The following is a 20,052-nucleotide window of genomic DNA, read 5'->3' as shown; positions in this document are numbered from 1 at the left end:
CGCACGGATAATAATGAATCCGATCCGCTCGCCGAATTCCATTTTGCCCGTGATTTGAGTTCTTCAAACTAACTTGGGGTTCGAGTTTGAGGTGTCGTGTGTATCATGTGCAGTTCAAAAGACAAAAGCATGCTATGCCACCGTTCGCTCGCTAGAGCTTCCAGTAGAGGCGAGCGCGGTGGAGGACGCCGGAGACGAGCGCCCAGAAGAGGATCTGCGCGAAGAGGACGTAGAGGAGGATGCCCACCCTGGTGGAGTGCCACACCTTGACGAACACGTGCTTCCTCACCCAGTAAACCTGCACCAAACTTCCAGTAGATGTGTTATTTATATTATAGCTGCTGCATGGTCTCGTCTCGCCGACTCAACCGAAGAAGTCAGCACACGGTAGCTTCCGTTCCGTTTACCAGAGTGTTGTTGGTGCTCTCGTAGTACCACCCGTTGAGGAAGCCCTCGAAGACGCCTTCCGCGGCCATCACGTACACCAGCATCGCGTTCATGCCGACCCACCGCAGCGGCGCGAAGGCGTAGCGCAGGCTCACGACGTCGACCTGCGACACGCAAGCAGGCATGCACAGACACAGTCTTGAGCCTTGTCCAGACACACGTACGAAACGTGCGGAGTCGTGGAGGAGGAGACACGGCATCGTCTACCAAGAAGTAGAGCGCTGAGAAGACGACCCCAGCGGCGCCGGCAGTGACGCAGATGTAGCTGAACGTGTAGAGCTGCTTGTTGAGCGGGATCGCTGCGAGGAAGGAGACGACGACGTGTAAATGTAAACCAGCAGCTTGCTTGTCAAGCGAAATTTCAGACGGAAGATGATAAACACTTCTTGAGACATTCGTAGCATGCTTTTTTTTGGTATCTATTTATACCATGCGAGAAGTGCAGAATGATTCCGAGAACGAGAAGAGCTACGCCCATGGTAACCCACTGCCTAAGCCTGTCCGTATGGCTCTGGAATTTCAGAAACAGCAACACATGCATGTGCAACTACGTCAGTGTAATAGTAGAGCTTAATAAAGTGACATGGCATAATAGAGCTCAAAGTGAGAGAGGTAAATAGCAGCTAGCATCACCTTCATGTGGACAAGCACATGCCCGTAGTGAACACCGACGACCGTACTCAGCACAGCAGACAGTGAGCTACAGAAGCGATGCTGTTAGCAGCCTGAATCAGTGCATGAGGAACCAACCCCACCTCAGCAGGCCAATGCATACAGATACAGGGGGCAGCAGATTCATTTACCTCAGTATCCCTTCAGGCTCGAATGGCGCGACACACCACGCTGGGGCATCCTCTCTGAAAGGCCCCTCGTGTGGGGAGTCATCAGTGCAGGCCTGCACACACAGTCACACACACACAGGCGCTACTGAACTAAGCACTGAAAGAAAGTAACAGTAAGAGCACGAGCAGCAAAGCCATGTCCTGTCCTGTCAGAGAGAGAACACGGACCCTGTGCCTTCTCCATGCCGGCTTCTGGTACATGTGGTTGATGCCCAGGACTCTGCGGTCGATGTAGCCTACGGCGTTGCAGGGAGGGTCCAACGCCCCCCTCGTACCACACCTCACCTGTAGGCATTAGGGAGGAGCACTGCAGATGAGTTGCACTTGCAGACGAGATCGAGCTAGTTCTCGAGGCCCACATCCGAAGGCTGGAGGAGGAAGTGTTGGGTGTGTCCTCTACAGCTGGTCAACTGTGACCGGATTGGGCTAAACCCAACTATCTATCTCTTTAAATGGGCCCTTGATTGGGAGGGCCCACGCTAACCTCGGTTGGAGCCCCCAGACACACGACGCTATATATAGGACTAAGGGGTCGCAGGAAAGACTAACGCTAGTACCTCGCCCTAAAACCCTAGTCCTCAGAGGCCCCCATCGCCTAGGCGTCGGAGTGTTTGGAAACGCGACAACCTACAGCGGCTTGGATCCCAATGCCCTGTTGCTTCTCTACAGGGCGACGGTATGAAGATAGCAACAACAACAAAGGTGTGTTTCCCCGTTCCTCTCAATAGATCAGTAGATCAGATCTACACGTCATCAAGGTTTTACTTTCAGTTACGGATTGGTATTATAGGGACTTAGGAATCGATCCTAGACAGTATAGATTCTAACAATGGTATCAAAGCCGTCCTAAGAACCCTAGATCTCCTAATCCACATCAGTTTTATGAGATCACAGAAAAGTCTCGGATCAACATGATTGAACTTTTTTTTTCGTTTATCACCCGAGAACAGAGTAGATTAGAATAGATAGAAAGTGTCAATGCTCTCGGGTCGGTAAGCGACACAGTGTGTCTCGGCCTCAAACCAGAGAGAGCTCTCACCACTGTTTAGGGTTAGGGTTTACGACCTAACCCTAATCGGTACATATGTCAACAGGGACAAAAAGAGATCACAGTAGCTCGGAATTTTATTTAAATTTACAACCCAGAAACAGTCAATAAAACAGAAAACACGTACAGATTATGTGTACAGAGCATTATCAATATAATCCATGTACTGGTTGTCAGTCAAAGGTACAGAAATTTCATTCGCAGAAAAATAATAGAGCTCGGGTTTAACAAATCCGAGGCTCGATCTGTTCGGTGGTATAAAAAAATATCAAGAACTCTATACGATTGGAGGAAGGGGGTCGTTTTCTCCTGTAGTTCCAAACAGAAAGAGGATCTCGGAGTAGGAGTTAGGACAGAATCCCCAACTCGAATCGAGTTCCAGAAGCCCTGATGAACCGAGTTCGTTATTTTAAAAAAACAGTGAAATAATGAAAGGGATTTTATCCCTAAGAGCTCGGCAGAAATCACTACAACCGATCAGATCACGAACAGAAATCGGAACAGATTTCGAAAAAAAAGAGAGAGAGACAACAAAAGGTTAGCTCGGGCTCTGTGGCGCACAGCCCAGTTGAAGGGCTCGGTCGGCCAGGAACCAGAGTTCCCTGGCGGCTGAAGTTCTGCGCGGCTGACAGAACGAAAACAGAAGACAGAGAAGGGAAAAGGGAGGCGCGGCGTTGGCCAGGCGCCGGTGCTTCCTGGCGGCTGGGGAGGAGAATAGAAATGAAGTTAGGGTTTACAGCCTCTCCGAAATCCCCGCCTTTTATAGCCTACGCGCAAGAAGCTGGACCGTCGGATCGGATTCGACGACTGAGATCAAGTGGAGGGGAGGGGGAGGCCGCGTGGGCCAAAAACGCGGCCTGGGCCCAGGTTGCGGCCCATTGCGCGCGCCCCTTCCTCTAGTAGGCCGAAAGGCCATGTCCAGGCTGGGCCGACCAGGCCGAAATGACCTCCAATTTTTTTTGGAATTTGTTTTCTATTTCCAGAAATTAGAAACACAGAAAAGAAATTAGAAAAATAGTGCAGAAAATTCAGAAAATATCTTAGAAATAATTCTCAGTTATAGAAAATTACAGATATATTTATGGACTATTTTATTCCGCTGCGTACTTTGGTACTTTATTCAATATTTTATGCAATTTTTTCAGTTGATTATGAAACCAACGTTGATTAATTTATTGTCTAAATTGCATAGAATTCAGAAAATTTGTGGTAATTGAATATTTTAACCAACGTTAGATATTGTTACCACATTTTGAACAAAAATATACATATTCTAGATCATCCAACGATGGTTTTAGAATTTTAGAACCAGATTATTATTTGTTTTTCTATGCACTATTGTTTATTATGAAGCCTACGTGGATTAATTCTCTTTAAGTGCATAGAAATTCAGTTTTTTTGTGGTGATTGAATATTTTGACCAACGTCGAATATTGTTGCCACATTTTATACAAGAATTAAATTTTCTAGATCATCCAACGATGGTTTAGAATTTTAGAACAAGAAATTTTGTAGATCAGACATGGTTATTATTTGATCAACGTCGAATATTTAATTCATGCAAGTTCTATGTTTCAGTATTTACTTCAGACGTCCTAAATATTTTCTGTTTTTACTTCGCAAAAGTGCACATATTGGCCTACTAGTTGGTCAGATAAGGTAGATTAAACCGTTATGTGGTATTTATTGTCACTTATGGCGGGAAAAGATTGAAATGATAACTACAGTGGATGAAATAGATTCCTCACTGTGGTTTGAGAAACCCATTAAGCCTACAGTAGGCTCACCTTAGGATGACCTTAAGATGTTGCAGTACAACATCGATAAGGTCAACTGGAAAAGATCCACGTGTAGTGTACTTTATCACATTGAGAGTCTCATCCAGGATTCTATTGAGTGTGCTATTCCAGAATATGAGACATTTCATGATCAGTAAAGCATATGTCTAAATGGACAAGTGTTATATAGATCAACTCATGACACAGTGTGTCTAGAAGGAGGAAAGTTTGATAAGTCAAATAAGTGATTCTATCAATCTTTCCAAACTAAGAATCCTCAGACAGAACAAGACCTCTAAGAAAGGTTCAAGAATAAGTTCAAACATGATCACGATGTTTTCTACATGCAAAAATCAGACTGTTTCTCAGATCCCCCTGAGACCTGCCTCTACTGCAAGAAGACAGGGCATACAATAGAAAGTGTCCAAAATTCCTGCAATAGATGCTACAGAATGCAATTCCGTACAAACCTAAGGCTCCCATAGGGCTGAAAACAGTTACAGTGGTTAACGGAAAGCAAGTAGACACTTAACTTCTGTTTCGTGATTAGACAATCAGCACATCCACTATCACTTCAGTGACAGAGACTGTGTGTTATTCAGTTTTGATAATAAAGATGTTGGTCTCGCCAACTGACGAGACATACTTTATTTATCTTTGCACAGTGGTGCTAGATACACCAGAAAACAAACCAGCCAACATTGGCAGGAGTAAGAAATCAATGTGATGGAGAAACCTCGTCGAAATTATGGCACTATCGTTTGGGCCGTATTTCGAGGGGGAGAAAAGAAGTCTCGTTAAGGGACGGATTCTCCATCACCTAGACTTCACAGACTTAGAGCAATGCAGAGATTGCATTAAGGGTAAATTTGCGAAGCAGATTAAGAAAGATGCTAAGCATAGTACGAGAGTGTTAGAAATTATTCATACAGATATCTGTGGTCCTTTTCTAGTTAGGACAGTAGATGGGTTTAATTCGTTCATAACCTTCACAGATGACTACTCTCGCTACAGTTATATTTATCCCGTTAAGGAAATATCAGAAGCTTTAGACAAGTTTAAACAGTTCAAGGCTGAAGTAGAGAATCAACACGATTTGAAGATAAAGATTGTTCGATCAGATCGTGGGGGGAGTATTGTGGGCACCATACTGAGTATGGACAGGTCCCAGGATCCTTTCGCGAGGTTCCTAAGTGAAAACAGTATTGTAGCTCAGTATTCAACACCTGGTGAACCGCAACAGAATGTGGTTGCCTAAAGGCGTAAGAAGAATAATGATGGACATGGTAATGAGTATGCTTAGTTACTCTAACTTACCATTGGGTTTTTGGATGGAGGCTTTAAAAACCGCTATGCAAATACTCAACAAAGTTCCTAGCAAATCAGTGGCTAAAACTCCATTTGAGTTGTGAACTGGCAGAAAGCTCACGCTCAACTACTTCCACATATGGGTTGTCCAACAGAAGCTAGAATATTTAATCCTGGGCAGGAAAAGCTAGATGAGAGAACCACTAGCTACCATTTTATTGGCTATCCTGAGAGATCGAAGTGCTACAGATTCTACTGCCCAGGCAGACAAACCAAGTTTATAGAAACCAGACATGCCATTTTCCTAGAAGATGACATGATCAAGGGGAGTAAGGTACTCAGAGAGGTTGACCTTCAGGAAAGAGGACGTATGTCCCGATTCCGATGGTTGAAGAACCATACTTCTCGATACCAGCTGTGGTTCCACCAACGGTTGTAACGACTCGAGGTGAAACCCCTGCTGCAAATATTGTATCACCAAGTGCAACTACTATAGAGCAAGTCACTACACCTTCTGCACATTCTGGCTCTTCTGAGTCGGTTGCACAGGAGAGTTCACATGGCAGTAGTAGTGTCACGCCAAGTGATGCACTAATGCAGGAGCCCCAGAACGAACCAGAACTAGAAACAAGTTTATGAAGGTCTCAAAGGTCTAGACGATCTGCGATTCCTGATGATTATGGAGTTTACACAAGTGTAGACATAGAAAGCGATGATATTTATATGTGTAAGGACATCGATGCAGAAGGTGATCCCACTACATATGAAATAGCTATGAGAAGCGCAAATTAGTGGGCTTAGAAGACCAAGCGTGACTCCAAAGGGAATATAGAAAGATACAAGGACATGTGGCCAAGGCGTTCACACAGTGAGAAGGCATTGACTACCATAAAACCTTCTCACTTGTCCTAACAAAAGATTCATTTCAGATCATTATGGCATTAGTGGCTCTTTTTGATCCAGAGCTCCATCAGATGGATGTAATGACAACATCACTAAATGGAGAGTTAACAGAAAAACGTGTTCATGACACAACCAAAGGGTTTTGTTGTGAGCAGTAAAAGAAAAACAAGAGATGTCACTTAAGGAGGTCCATTTATGGATTAAAACATTCCTCCAGATAGTGGTACGTCAAATCTGATCAGACTATCAAAAAGTTTAGTTTCGAGGATAACGAGGAAGACAATTGCATTTATGCGAAATCTAAGGAAAAATAAAGTATATCTTCCTTGTTCTGTATGTCGATGACATATGTTTAGCTAGTAGTGATAAAGATCTACTGGCGGAAACAGAAAGTTTTTGTTCCTCGAACTTCGATATAAAAAGACATAGGAGAAGCCTCTTATGTTTTAAAATAGAATTTCACAGAGATAGACATAATGAAGTATTAGAACCCTCACAGAAGTCATACTTAGAAAAGTACTAAAGAAGTACAGTATGCATCAGTGTAAGGTCGCGCCTGCGCCAAAAGTCAAGGGTGATAAGTTTGGGAATCATCAGTGTCCCCAGATTCAGTGTCAGAAAGATCAGATAAAGTCAGTACCATATGCTTCTACTATCAGAAGCATTTTGTATGCTCAAATATATATTCGCCCTGACTTAGAATTTACTACCGGGATGCTTGGGAGATATCAGATCAACCCAAGCATAGAACACTTTTAAGTAGTTAAGAAGGCTCTAATGTACCTCCAAGGTACGAAAATGGCCTCATGCTAACAAACAGAAGATCTAGTTCCCTACTTCGAGGTATAAATTTACTATATCTGGGGGAGTTATTTCTTATAAAAGTTGCAAACAGACAACGAGAGCATAGTCGACAATGCACGCTGAGTTTGTAACCATGCATGAGGCAAATGGGCAGACAATAAAGATAAAGAAATTTGTACCCGGATTAAGAGTGGTTGATAGCATAGAGCGACCACTGAGAATTTACTGCGATAATGAGCCAGCAGTACCGTACTCCTATAACAACAAGTCATGTGGTGCTGCCAAGTTCATTGACTTTTAGTGTTATGTTGTTAAGGAGTAGATTCAGGATCAAACCATAAAAGATGAGCATAACAGAACATAGCAGATGCTAGCGGATCCGCTCACAAAAAGGTCTTCCACCCAACGTGTTAAGATATCACGTAGCCGGCATGGGTTTAAGGGAGTGCCTATGATCTTGAATCACAGGGGCTACAGACTGCAACCAAATAAAGTCTTTTCCCGTTCTGAAGCAGGCGAGCATGTTGTAGTCAATGAGTGCGATGATACTTAATCGATCATTGTCACACCTTGGTCTCTATGTGTAAACTTGTCAAGGGATGGAATCCAGAAAAGTTGAGAATAAGGAATGTAGAGAACAAAGGGGAGATTGTTGGGTGTGTCCTCTACAGCTGGTCAACAGTGACCGGATTGGGCTAAACCCAACTATCTATCTCTTTAAATGGGCCCTTGATTGGGAGGGCCCACGCTAACCTCGGTTGGAGCCCCCAGACACACGACGCTATATATAGGACTAAGGGGTCGCAGGAAAGACTAACGCTAGTACCTCGCCCTAAAACCCTAGTCCTCAGAGGCCCCCATCGCCTAGGCGTCGGAGTGTTTGGAAACGCGACAACCTACAGCGGCTTGGATCCCAATGCCCTGCTGCTTCTCTACAGGGCGACGGTATGAAGATAGCAACAACAACAAAGGTGTGTTTCCCCGTTCCTCTCAATAGATCAGTAGATCAGATCTACACGTCATCAAGGTTTTACTTTCAGTTACGGATTGGTATTATAGGGACTTAGGAATCGATCCTAGACAGTATAGATTCTAACAGGAAGAACATACCGTTAGAACTTTGCCGTAGTCTGGGCTGTCAGCGTTTCGCACTCTGAACTCCCAGTCAGGAACGTAGACCCCGTAGGCAAGGGACAGGTAGACCACCAGAATGCAGCACGCGACGATCCTTTTATACATATAGATAGATGCAATGCGTTGTCGAGATGGAATGGAAGGAACCTTTGCGAAACTGGAAAGGAAAAACCCGAGCCTTTCTTGCGTACCACTGGGAGAGATACATTCTGAATACACGGGAGAAGCGGCCTGAAGAACCTGGCGGCTGGTCCTGATGAACCTTGGCGCCGTCTTTCGTCACCATCTCTAGAACCGCAACCACCAGGTACGCAAGAGCGATCCTCTGGAGGATTCCGCCCCACCTCACGTGCCTCATGTCGACTCCATACGCCAGTTCGTCCGGAGCGTGGGAGTAACCGCCTGGACACATTCATTCCACTTCCCAAATTCGCTAATCAGCTTTAATTTGCCGCACGAGCACGAGGTAGAGAGTAGAGACTTGCCAAAATCGAAGGGCGGGTGTCTAACAGAGTACAGAGTAAGTAACCTTGCAACAGGATGCCCCAGAAGAGCAGCTTCAGCGTCCTTACGACCACTCTCCTCACGGCTCGGCCACGGTCCGGGATCCTCTGCACACGTGTCGTCCAAGAACCAAGGCAAAGCAGGATGATCAATCAGCAAAGCAGCGTTGAGTTCAGACTTGACCCATGGCGTACGTGAGCATGCATGGCATGAACGACGGATGGACGGGAAGACCGACGACGACGACGGACCTTGAGGGCCAGGGGAACGGCCATGCCGACGATGAAGAGGAAGAAGGGCATCACGAAGTCCGCGAGGTTGCAGCCGTTCCACGGCGCGTGCCCGATGACCGGCCACTCGCCGCCGGCGCCGTCCACCAGTATCATCAGCTGCATATGAACGCGAACGGCACTCAAATACGTACTGCTGGGTGCTGGCTAGTGACGGATGACTCTCTCTCTCTCTCTCTCTCTCGAATTTTGCTCAAGCATTCAGGCACACGGATTGTCAGTTTTGGATCTGTATCCCCTCACCGCTCAATCCCCTGGCTCTTGCAATTGTGAACTACTACTACTGCTACTTACCGCGACGGTGAGGCCGCGGAAGACGTCGAGGGAAGCGACCCGCCTGCTCGGGCGAGGCGCCTTCTCGTTGGCGTCGGCCTCATCCGTCCTCCATGGACCGCCGCGGCGGCCGGGGTCCTCCTCCGCGACGTCCTCAACCACCTTGTTGCTGCTGCCGTCGTCCATGGACGCTCTCGTACGTGCAAGTTGCCAAAACCCTACGCGACGCAGACGGGGCACGGGGGCGTTTGGATAAGAGAGAGTGAGTGAATGAGAGAGAGGATTCCGATTCCTTGAAGCAATTCGCTCCTCGCCTACGACTAGGAATGTTGCTGCGAATGATTGAGCCCCACTCCACTGGGCGGCAGTGACAGGCGGTATGACGTCGTTTTCCGATGGATGCGACAGCTTTGCGTTTGTTCGGTTCCCTTGAGAGATCGGTTGCCCATCTCAGTCTCTGCACACGGCCCACCCCGGCCCCCATCTTAAACCTCAGCCAACGGATCGGAAAAACAAAATTAATGTTTGTCTATTTCTGAACATGATTTTTTCGCAATGGAACAATTGGATCTATACCATTAAAAGATCCAAACTTTAGATATATACCATGGACCCCACATGTCATTGACTCATGTGGACCCACATGTAAGTGAGATAGTAAGGGTATGGATCCAAAGTGGTGATCTTTTAATGGTATGGATCCAAATTTCCCTTTCGCAATTGTTCATCTGTGTACCGGTGCTACATGCGAGGCTATCTCTCTCTCTTTTTTTTTAAAAGATTTTGCTTTTCACACCCACCACACTAGTAAACTATGTTAATTGATATGTTATTACTTGACGAAGCCATAAACAGAACACTAACCATGCGAGATAGCATGGAGTAGAAAGAACAAACAAACAGACTCGGCGGCGGCGACAAACGAGCTCTGTCTGAAGACTCACGAGCGCTACTTCTGAACCGAACCAGACGACCCCCAAAAACAACGCCAGCGGCGCACGTCCGCACGCGTGCCGTGGCTACTGCGAGGAGGCGGCGGCGGCGGCAGCGATCTTGGCGACGGCCTGCGCGGAGATGGGCGGGAGGCTCAGCGCGCAGAGGCTCTCCCAGGACGCGGCAGCGTCGTCCTCCTGGCCGCTCGCGGCGGCCTCCTTGACGAAGGCCGCGTGCGTCGACGCCACCACGCCGCGGGCGGCCTCCCTCGCCTCCGGCAGCCGGTCGTTCAGCAGCTCCACCGCCAGCTGCAGCAGCGCCGACATCCCGAACTCCTTCATCGCGCCGATGTCCTGCGCGCCAGCAACAAAGGAGAATCTGAGTCTCTGAAATGGGCAGACTGATGAGCAGCTGTTCCTGCCTTCCTGGGCGTGGCGTGGCGTGGCGTGCCGTACCATCCGGGCGGCGCAGTGGGAGATGGCGACGGCGGCCTTAGCCCTGACCCTGAGGTTGGCGTGGTGGACGTACGCCTTGAGCTTCTTCAGCAGCGGCAGCGGCGGCATCGACGCCGCCATCGCGCGCGTCGCCTTCTCGGCCTCCTCGCACACGAACCGCTTGTCCTGGGACGCCTTCAGCAGGAGCTGGAGCAGCTGCCAGTACCAACGGAGACGAGACCGACTCAGCAGCTGCGAGCTCGGGATCTGTGTAACTGTCCCCCGAGGAGCGCGAGCGCGACATGGCACGTACCAGCTTGTCGAAGGCGTCGTCGGAGACGGAGGCGAGCAGGTTGCCGAAGGAGCTGAAGATGTCGGCGCAGGCCATGATGGACGTCTTGAGCACCGCGCTGCGGGGGCTCTTCATCGTCTTCACAACCGCCAGCACCACCTTCTCCCTGCCGACGGACGGATCAGCCACGCGAATGAAACCGGGCAACTCGCTGAAAATCGGACGAGATGTAATGTAACAGCACCAAACCAAACTCACAGGATCGGGTTCAGCAGCGCGGGGTGGTGGATCGCGAGGCGGCGCGCGTCGTTGAGCGCCTCGCAGGTCCTGACCCAGTCCTTGGAGTCCAGGTCCGCGACCAGCCCCGCGGCCTTGGCCTTGGGGCTGGCCGCCGCCTCCAGCTCCTCCGACGAGATGTACTCCACGGCCTGCTCCGCCGCCGCGGCCGTGGCCCTTGGCGCCGAGTTCTCGTCGTTCCCCTTCTTCTTCTTGCCGCCACTCCCGGGGGAGGCGGCGGCCTTGGCGGCGGCGGCGGGGACGCCCACCTTAGCCACCTTCTTGGGCCGCTCCTCGACGGCGGCGGGCTTCGTATTGTCGAGCGCGCGGAGTGCCATGAGTTGCTGTCGCTAGCTTGCCAGAGGCGGATGCTGTTGATGGAAATGGCGCTCGAGGATAGGCGGCGGCGACTGATGCTAGTGGAGACTGGAGAGTGGGGAATGGAAGAAGATGCAGCAGAGTTGCAAATTTTAAACGCCGAGGGTGGGGAATTAATGGGCGGCTGTGTCTAACGGCTATAAATGTTTCAAACTCGGTGAACGTTGTGACGCTGCTGCTGTCTTTCTACCGTTGCCATAAATTCTGGTAAAACAAACGATTTTAAAACACAAGGAAACACGTGCAAAAGTACATGATTGAGTTATGGCCCATGAGTTCTGCAGTTTTTTATCTATTTGAATTCATGTCTAATGTGGCTGAACCGCTGAAAAATTGAAGACAAAAACACAGTGGCCAAAGATCCGCTCAATGAAAAACTTATCGGACCTCCGTTCCTCTTATAGAAAATTTCTCTCGAGAAAAAAAGATGAACAGTCACAAAAGTTTAAACTTTTGAAAAGAGTTATCTGTGTTGCGGTGCATTTTCATTTTTCAGTAATGTATCAAACCTCGAGGTCTCCTACAACTTATGTACAAAGAGAGGGAGTGGCCTCAGTTAGGCTATCTCTAACGTCTACCCCTAGATTTGACCTTAGGCTATCTGCACTCATACTACTCTAAATTTCTACTCTAAAAGGAATATTCTATCCCCGTCAACAGTCATGTTTACTCTATACCACAATCCTCTGCAGTCATGTTTACTCTATATCTCAACTCTATACAAACTATCACATATTATATTATTTCTTTTCAATTTCTCTTTTATTTCCCATCCCAACTGCCACGTTCTTGCACATATTTTTTTTTGGAAGTGGAACGACGGAGAGGGAAGAGAAGCAGAGAGAGATACGTAGTGCGTAGCGCAGAAGCTCAATACGACGCTAGATATAGCGTTTCTCTTGCATGCTCCAAGTTTACAGTCCTCGATAAGGTACGTGGCTGCGGCGTATCTTTACTGGAAATGAAACCGAATCTGGATAGCGTATCGTTTACAGTTCATGAGTGCAGATAGCCTTATATATCTTACTTTTATGTCACATCATCTAGCTCTATTTTTTTTCCCTTCTACAGGGATACCCCTAAATCCTCCCTCACTACTACAATAAAATATCAATTTTCATACACATTTATCATCCACTATTTTTTTTGAACTGACAAATACCGGTGTACACAAAATCAAAGGGATCCTTTGGTGCGCCCCTTGTTACGGAGGTACAGAGCTCCCCCACTAGCACTTTAGCAAGTTTAGGGTGCAGCGCTGCAGGGTTTAACGGAGCACTGTAACCTCTACATTTGCTACAGTTTTTAGGGTAAGGTACACAAAAATCAAGGGGATCCTTTGGTGCGCCCCTTGTTACGGAGGTACAACGCTCCCCACTAGCACTTTAGCAAGTTTAGGGTGCAGCGCTGCAGGGTTTAACGGAGCACTGTAACCTCTACAGTTGCTACAGTTTTAGGGTAGGGTACACAAAAATCAAGGGGATCCTTTGGTGCGCCCCTTGTTACGGAGGTACAGAGCTCCCCCACTAGCACTTTAGCAAGTTTAGGGTGCAGCGCTGCGGGGTTTAGTTGAGCAACCCCCTCCCCTTGCTAGTGGCTACAGCTCCCTCCCCCTGGCCCGCAGCGCTACCCCCTACGCGTCGACCCTCTTCTCTCTCCCCCTCAATTCAGTGGTTCACTGTTCATCCCCTCCAACACTATGTTGTGGGTACACGAGTAATTGTTAGTAGATGAAAAATTGATAGTAGATGAAAAATACGTATAGAAAATGATATTTTATAGTTGTAGTGGGGTATAGGGAGAGTATTTAGGGGGAACCACTGCGAGAGATGAAAAAATAGAGGATAACTGTTGATGATGTGACTAAAAAGTGATATAGGGGAAGAAATTTAGAAGGAACCGCTGCGGATAGTCTTAAGGCTGCCTCCATATGCCCCTCACCTTGCACTGTGTATGCGTACGGGTCTCTACGTGGGCAGCGACTGTCTCCAAATGGCCCCCTACGCGCTGCAGCGCAAGGGGAGGCAACGCCCGTCCCTAGATCAAGGGAAGCACTGTAGCACCCCTTACACAATGCTCTCTTATTTAATAGTTGAAAAATAGTAATAAAAGATGAATAATGTTAGGTAATAATATTTTATAGTTGTAGTGGGGTATAGTGGGGGAATATAAGGAAACCGCTGCGGAAGATAAAAAAGTATGAGATAAAATGTTGATGATGTGACGCAAAAAAAGTGATATAGGAGGAAAAACTTAGAGGTGACCGCTACAGACAGTAAGACTATCTGCAGCAGTTCCTCCTAAATCTCTCCTATATTGATTTTTTATATCACATCATCAACATTTCATCTCCTATTTTTTTATCTCACACAGTTGTTCCCTCTAAAGTTTCTCATATACCCCACAACTATAAAATATCATTTTCTATATCTATTTTTTATCCAATATCAATTTTTTCCAACTATCAAACTCATACGCGCACTGTAGCGCGCAGGTAAGGGGTAGAACAGTGCCCCCTCAATCTGGCGTAGTGCGCTGCTTTGTCCTTGTTCTGTGTATAGGAGCTAGTAGAGTGATCTGATGCACCGTTTTGTCGCTACTGTAGCCACTAAAGCCGACGGAGGGGCGCGCCACGGGAAGCGCTGCGGGCAGCCTAAGCAGTGCTCCATCGGTGTGCAGCATTGTTAGCACGAGAAACCCAAAAGGTGTGCAGAGTAGTAGCCGACTGTTGGAATTCCCTGTAGCCTTCCTCCAAGAACTTGCCATGCTTGATCAGGCCACGGGAAGCGAACCCCATGAGTTCAGAAGGGTCCGCATGGCGCTGGAACCAGTGTGGAACAGCAACATTGTATGAGGTCGCTGCACTTGGGGCTGGAGACACGCTTTGCTCCACTTCCACGTGCGGTTCAGGCTCGGCTTCCCTTGATGGCACTTGCGCAGCAGCTGAAGGTTCTGATGGCAACATGGAACTCCCTATCCCAAATCCTTCCCAATCGACCTGCTGCCACAGCCGGTATCCATCATCACCCACGTTGTGGTTTTGGAGTTCAGGTTCCTGCTCTGCAGCCAGTCTGTCGACTTCGACCTTGAGTTCCTGCAATCGCTGCCCAATTCTCTGTGTCACTTTGTCGTACAAGATCCCTCTAGGGATATCTTGGGTGTCACCACAGTTGTCGATGAGCAGGTCATCAAAGTTGATTGGGTCACCCACGACCACAATCACCTAGAAAATCAAATAAAATAATTTTAGCAAATATTTTATGACAGCAGTTGATGAGTTGTGCGGGTTAGGAGCACACACCCTTTTTCCTGCTCTGGGGATTCGTTTTCCAACAGGCATTATATCCTGCATCCCAGTATGGACAAAGGGTATTACAACTGGAAGGCTGTCAGCATCCATTACCAATCTGGTAAAACAATAGGCAACCAAACTCAGTAAAACTCAACTGACCAATAAGTAAGAACCTTTAAACAAGTCTATGATGTATATCCATAAGCAGGGTGCAGGTTTTTTGCTATGCAGACAAAAGCAAACAGATAGTGCTAGGTATAGGAGGGAAATGATTTTCTAACCTTCCAACACCTCTCTTGGCAGGAGCAATGGTTTTCCCTCCATCCCTTGAACGGCTTCCTTCAGGGAATATATGAACCCATCCACCACTGTTAAGCTTTGAAAGTGCCATGTCCATTCCCTGAACAAAGAAAACAAAAAAGGGTACAAGTGAAGAGTGGATCTGGTGATGCATTTCATTCAATAGTCCAAATGTAATCGATCATATTCACGATTTAGATTGGAAAGGATGACTTATGATATTCAAGGCATGAAGGCATTAAAATTGTATATCTGAGAAGAGGGCAAAAGGAAGTCTGTAAACCCATGCAGCAAGGAATACCAATATATAAATACCTTAGGACTCACTATAGTGCTTTAACTACCAGAGACTTTGTTATGTTTGTCATCTAATTTCTTACGTTAAAGTTAAACCAAGCAATTCTATAAGAATAATTCTCAAATCCACATCTGCTAATTGCTTAAAGAATAGCACACCTCCGGTTGCAACTTCCCTATTCAAAATATTGTGAAGCCTGGTGTTCAATTTCCTTATGTATTGCCCCCATTATTCATGATGCTTTCACAATATGAATCGCGTGGATAAATCGGTTCATCAACATTAAAAAATTTAGGCCATACTGATGTTTTCATAAGATGGATACCTTTTGGTAGATGCCATCACCACGAGAAACAGGTAACACCTTAACAGACCTGAAGAATGTAGACAAAACTGGATTTGTAAAGCACCGATCAGTGGCACACAGTGTCCATCTCAGCTTTTGTGCTTCCAGCATAACAGATGGTGGGAGAAGGGAAGCAATTACGAAAGGGTCATCCATCGCTGCCACATGATTGCTGACCTGAAAATGAAAATTACAAATATAAAACAACACATGACTAGAAGCATAGCTGAAGATCTTTAGATTTAGTAGCTGCATGCCTACATCCCAATGACCCAATGATGCGCATAAGAGTAATGTGTTGCAACAAAGATATTCCATTTACCGTTAGAAGAGCCTTGCCTTTAGGTCTCCCATGTAATGCCTGATGAAGCTTCTCTACACCATAAACCTGCACATCCTCAGAGTTTAGAGAAAACGGCACGAGTAGGACAGAGTAATCAAGTGTTCTCTTTTTAGCTAGGATACCTGAACTGAGTTAAGACCATGCATAAAAACATAGCATGCATTGCCAATAAGAGGAACAGCCAATGCTTGAAGCGAACGGAAAATAACAGAGTCTTCAATCCCATTAACTTCTTTGCCCACTGATAAATAACAAATAACTCGTCAGTAGGATATCCTTTTATTTTTATCATGAGATCATAATCAAAACTAAAAACAGTTGTAGCAACCAGAATTTACATAGTGAGAGATTTGCTATTTTGCCATTATTAATTATTATAAGTGGGTTTTGGAAAATTGTCATCAGGAACACAAATCATAGACACAAATGGACCCACAAGCACAGATGGAAGCAAGATCTAAGTGGTAAAAAGTATCAATTATTCCATACGTGTAGTTGCAGTTCCAATAGTCAAAACTGATAGTAAATGTTTATCGAAGCTGTAAACATTTACGCGCAGCGACCACATTAGAATCAAACTGGTGCAAAACACACACACACACACACTTATCTATACCTCTCTTTCTGTAGAATCTCAAAACGCTGGACGAAGGCTTTGCCACCGCCTCAGGTGATGTATCCGTCGATGTGGAGTTCCGATCCGCGCTCCGGCCCCTCTGCAGCAGGGCCCGAACGCGATCCGACCACCGCCGGACCGCCTCAGTGGCGACACGACCGTCCGCCCGCAGCCACAGCGACCGGTGGTCCACGGGCGCCACGCGGAACCTGTTGCGGATCTGCGTCCCCACCACCCGCGCGCGCTCCGCCCACGGAGCCCCGCCGCCGGCTGCCATTGGTGGCTAGGGTTTGAGTACGGCACGTCTCCAGCGCTGGAGGCTACCTGGGTTCAGATGATGACCTTCCAGAGGCGTCGGGAAGAGATTATTTTAGAGCTTCGAGCTTGCGATTGCTGCTTCGTGGAATCGAATTTTAAGCGAAATTTTTACTCGCGGTCTTGGGGAAGAAGGAAGAAAGGTAGGGGAGGGAAAAGTGGTGGGACCCAAGTGCAGAGGAAGAGAGTCACCGGAAAAATATCAGGGGCGGGTCCAGACTGAAGCACCACCTATTGGGCCCGGTGGCAGTGGGAGGATGGAGCCCAGTGCCCGAGTGTTGATTGGATAAGGACTACTCCAGCTCACAAAAGTTGTTACGAACGCTCAAACATTAAGCTTAGTCTAATTTTGTAAGAACCGCTTAGCAAAAACCCTAAAATTAATGTGAACACAAAATTGACTAAGTCGTTATAAAATGACAAAAAAACATCTTGAGAAATGCAAGATATGTTTGCAACATGCTCTTTGACAAAGTTTTGTAATTAGATGCCAAATAGTTGCATTAAGATTAAAAAGATATTTATTCTAGTTTTATAATCTTCTACAACACATATTAATATGCAACATATATCTTCCTCTCTGTCCTGTCGCTGCTCCGAAGTGGAACTGCTGAGTGCCGCATCAAAGAATGAATCTTTGTATGATCCTAACATTTATCTACTTGGGTGAACGAAGTTTCTCTAAATTAAAGCTATTAAAATTATATTTGTGTGCTACTATGATACAACAAATATGTATTTTTAGTCATAATATCCTTGAGAAGATTAAATATAAACATATCATAAAATATTTTATATAAAAACCCACAAAAAAATGTTATTCAAATAAAATATATATGTTTCTTTATATATTCATTACAATGTAAGTTAATGCAAGATTACAATGTTATTAATCTTTCTACTACTCTAGATTTGCACATGCCCTCAAATTTTCCTGGCCTTACCCTCAAGAGAACCTTCCATTGATGAATGACATGTAGGAATGGAAATGTGTCGGGTTGAGTCGCATGGAGCAAAAACATATCCATGATCACACCCGTAAAGTCAATCTAAACTCGTTGAGTTACGGGTCACTCTTGGGTTTTTACTCAATGCATTTTAAATAATAATTTAGCTATAAGTAATTAAGTAACAACAATAATTAAGTTATATTTATGAATTTTAAGCCTTCTCACGTTGAGCAGCAATAAATCATTTCATGAATTGTTAGCCAAGTTACTTATTTAAAAATAATTATTGTGATAACTTAATTATTTTGCTTAAATAAAAATGAACCAAATATCAAGTCGGGTGTGGGTTATCCGCGAGTTGAAATAGAACTTGCGCCCACGAAAGTTCGGGTCGTATGCGGGTGCACCCGCGGATCAAAAATCTTCACCCGTACGGCCATACCCACACCTGTGAGGTCGAGTACCTATCGGGTTTTGAGTTTACGGAACAAAATGTCATCTCTAATTACGTGCTCCTGTACTTTGCATCTGGAAACATGTTTGCTGGTGTAATCTCGATCGATAGTGGATATCTCATTCCACACATGTTGTAATAGTTTAACTTGTGCAAACTTATTGTAACTATTCTAGAAGATGTTGAGGATAAGACTATCTAGTTTATTATCATTTACCTTTCCATACATGTTGTAAACCCTAAACCCTAACATATTCATGAAAATATGTTGGATCTTCTATAAATGTAAGAGTTGCGCCCGATTGAGAACACCGAACACACATCAATCAAACTAATCTATTTACCTTATCTATCGTTTATGCCTTAAGAGTAGGTGTAGCATAGACTTAGTTGTAGCTTCTCACCCTATATCATCGCCTTTATTCAACTCTATGTCGTCTAAAGACGTGTTGTGTGGCTTTGTCGATCCCAAGACGATCCTACCATCTTATGTCGACTGTAAATGAAGGACGATTGAGATTTTAAGAAAGGCAGATTGATAGACAACCTCTCCCTTTCAATACATTAGAGCCGATGGACAAGAGAGTCTTGATTTGGTCGTGTGCGGTCGATAAAGGCCAAGACAAAAACATTATCATTGGTGACCCCTGCATGCCAAATATATCATGCGGAATTGTTACTCGAAAGGCTCTGGACAAGAAAACACCTAATAAGACTGGAGGAGCCGGGAGGCAAGCACGGTTGGATACCCGATCAAGTCACCTGTCCTGCGTACACCAGACGGTCCGAGCACAAAGGCTAGAAAATCCAGAATAGACGCATACAGTCCGCCTATAAAGGTCGGACGGTCTGTATACAACAAGAAGCAACATCGACTTTAGACCGTCGGACTACAGCGTACGCACGGGTGGAAATCGCCCTTGGTTTGATTGGGGATCAGGTCCACAAGATTAAAACATATATAACATCATACTAAGTTCTTACACAATACGTAATACATAGTAATTTCTACTTTTCTACTCCTCGTCCATTAGTCTCGTATAATCGATCTCCTCATCTTCATTGTTGGGGGTGATGATGACCGGCATCGCGGTCTCCACATGCCCGACGATGTAATCTTGAATGGTGGCCTCGACGAGGACGAGCACGGAGAAGACCTTGCGTGCAGTTGGGGCCGAGGAACCCACCACATGGTGAGTAGAAGAGCGGCGGTGGCGAAACGTTGACGGGGATTCAAGAGGACTTTGCATGCACGATGGAAAAACCCGCGTACGGTGACGCGATCGAGACTTGTTTGGCACTGAAGCTCGAGGTGGCGGCGATCCACGCGCATCGCTGTTGCGAGCCGCTCCTCTAGGGTCTGTGCATTGAGGCGCACACCTAGGGCATTCACTAGGTCTGTTGAGGCGACGTGGAAGAGGAGAGGAGATCAGGATCGGAGGGGAAGATGCAGAGGAAGTAATCGGTGTGAGTCTGTCACTAAGGAAGAGGTTT

At 46.2% G+C, this 20,052-nt stretch overlaps 3 protein-coding genes across 3 annotated transcripts; all 3 read right to left on the bottom strand.

Annotated features, from left to right (window-relative positions):
- Positions 1-9: 9 nt before the first annotated feature.
- Positions 10-9,541, bottom strand: LOC100193372 (uncharacterized). Its single transcript, NM_001138502.1, is given in 12 exon segments — positions 10-298; positions 408-551; positions 655-746; positions 877-958; positions 1,081-1,147; positions 1,251-1,342; positions 1,458-1,574; positions 8,241-8,358; positions 8,456-8,666; positions 8,794-8,875; positions 9,020-9,157; positions 9,353-9,541. Coding segments are annotated over 12 exon segments (1,455 nt in total). The 5' UTR covers positions 9,518-9,541; the 3' UTR covers positions 10-151.
- A 604-nt stretch (positions 9,542-10,145) lies between these two features.
- On the bottom strand, positions 10,146-11,688 carry LOC100193332 (ARM repeat superfamily protein). Its single transcript, NM_001138468.1, has 3 exons — positions 11,249-11,688; positions 11,012-11,156; positions 10,146-10,914 (listed from the first exon to the last, which is right to left on the bottom strand). Exons 1-3 carry the CDS (start codon positions 11,602-11,604, stop codon positions 10,351-10,353), a joined length of 1,065 nt encoding a protein of 354 aa, NP_001131940.1. The 5' UTR covers positions 11,605-11,688; the 3' UTR covers positions 10,146-10,350.
- Positions 11,689-13,450: 1,762 nt separating this feature from the next.
- LOC103636321 (tafazzin homolog) lies at positions 13,451-17,473 on the bottom strand. Its single transcript, XM_008658673.3, has 7 exons — positions 16,840-17,473; positions 16,346-16,464; positions 16,203-16,268; positions 15,860-16,057; positions 15,218-15,336; positions 14,946-15,051; positions 13,451-14,867 (listed from the first exon to the last, which is right to left on the bottom strand). The coding sequence occupies exons 1-7, from the start codon at positions 17,114-17,116 to the stop codon at positions 14,298-14,300; spliced, it is 1,455 nt and encodes a 484-aa protein (XP_008656895.1). The 5' UTR covers positions 17,117-17,473; the 3' UTR covers positions 13,451-14,297.
- Positions 17,474-20,052: the final 2,579 nt, after the last annotated feature.

Source organism: Zea mays, chromosome 8 (genome assembly GCF_902167145.1).
Source record: "Zea mays cultivar B73 chromosome 8, Zm-B73-REFERENCE-NAM-5.0, whole genome shotgun sequence".
NCBI classification, from domain to species: domain Eukaryota; kingdom Viridiplantae; phylum Streptophyta; class Magnoliopsida; order Poales; family Poaceae; genus Zea; species Zea mays.
Note: the sequence above shows the minus strand (reverse complement) of the source record. Positions and strands in the feature narration are given on the sequence as shown.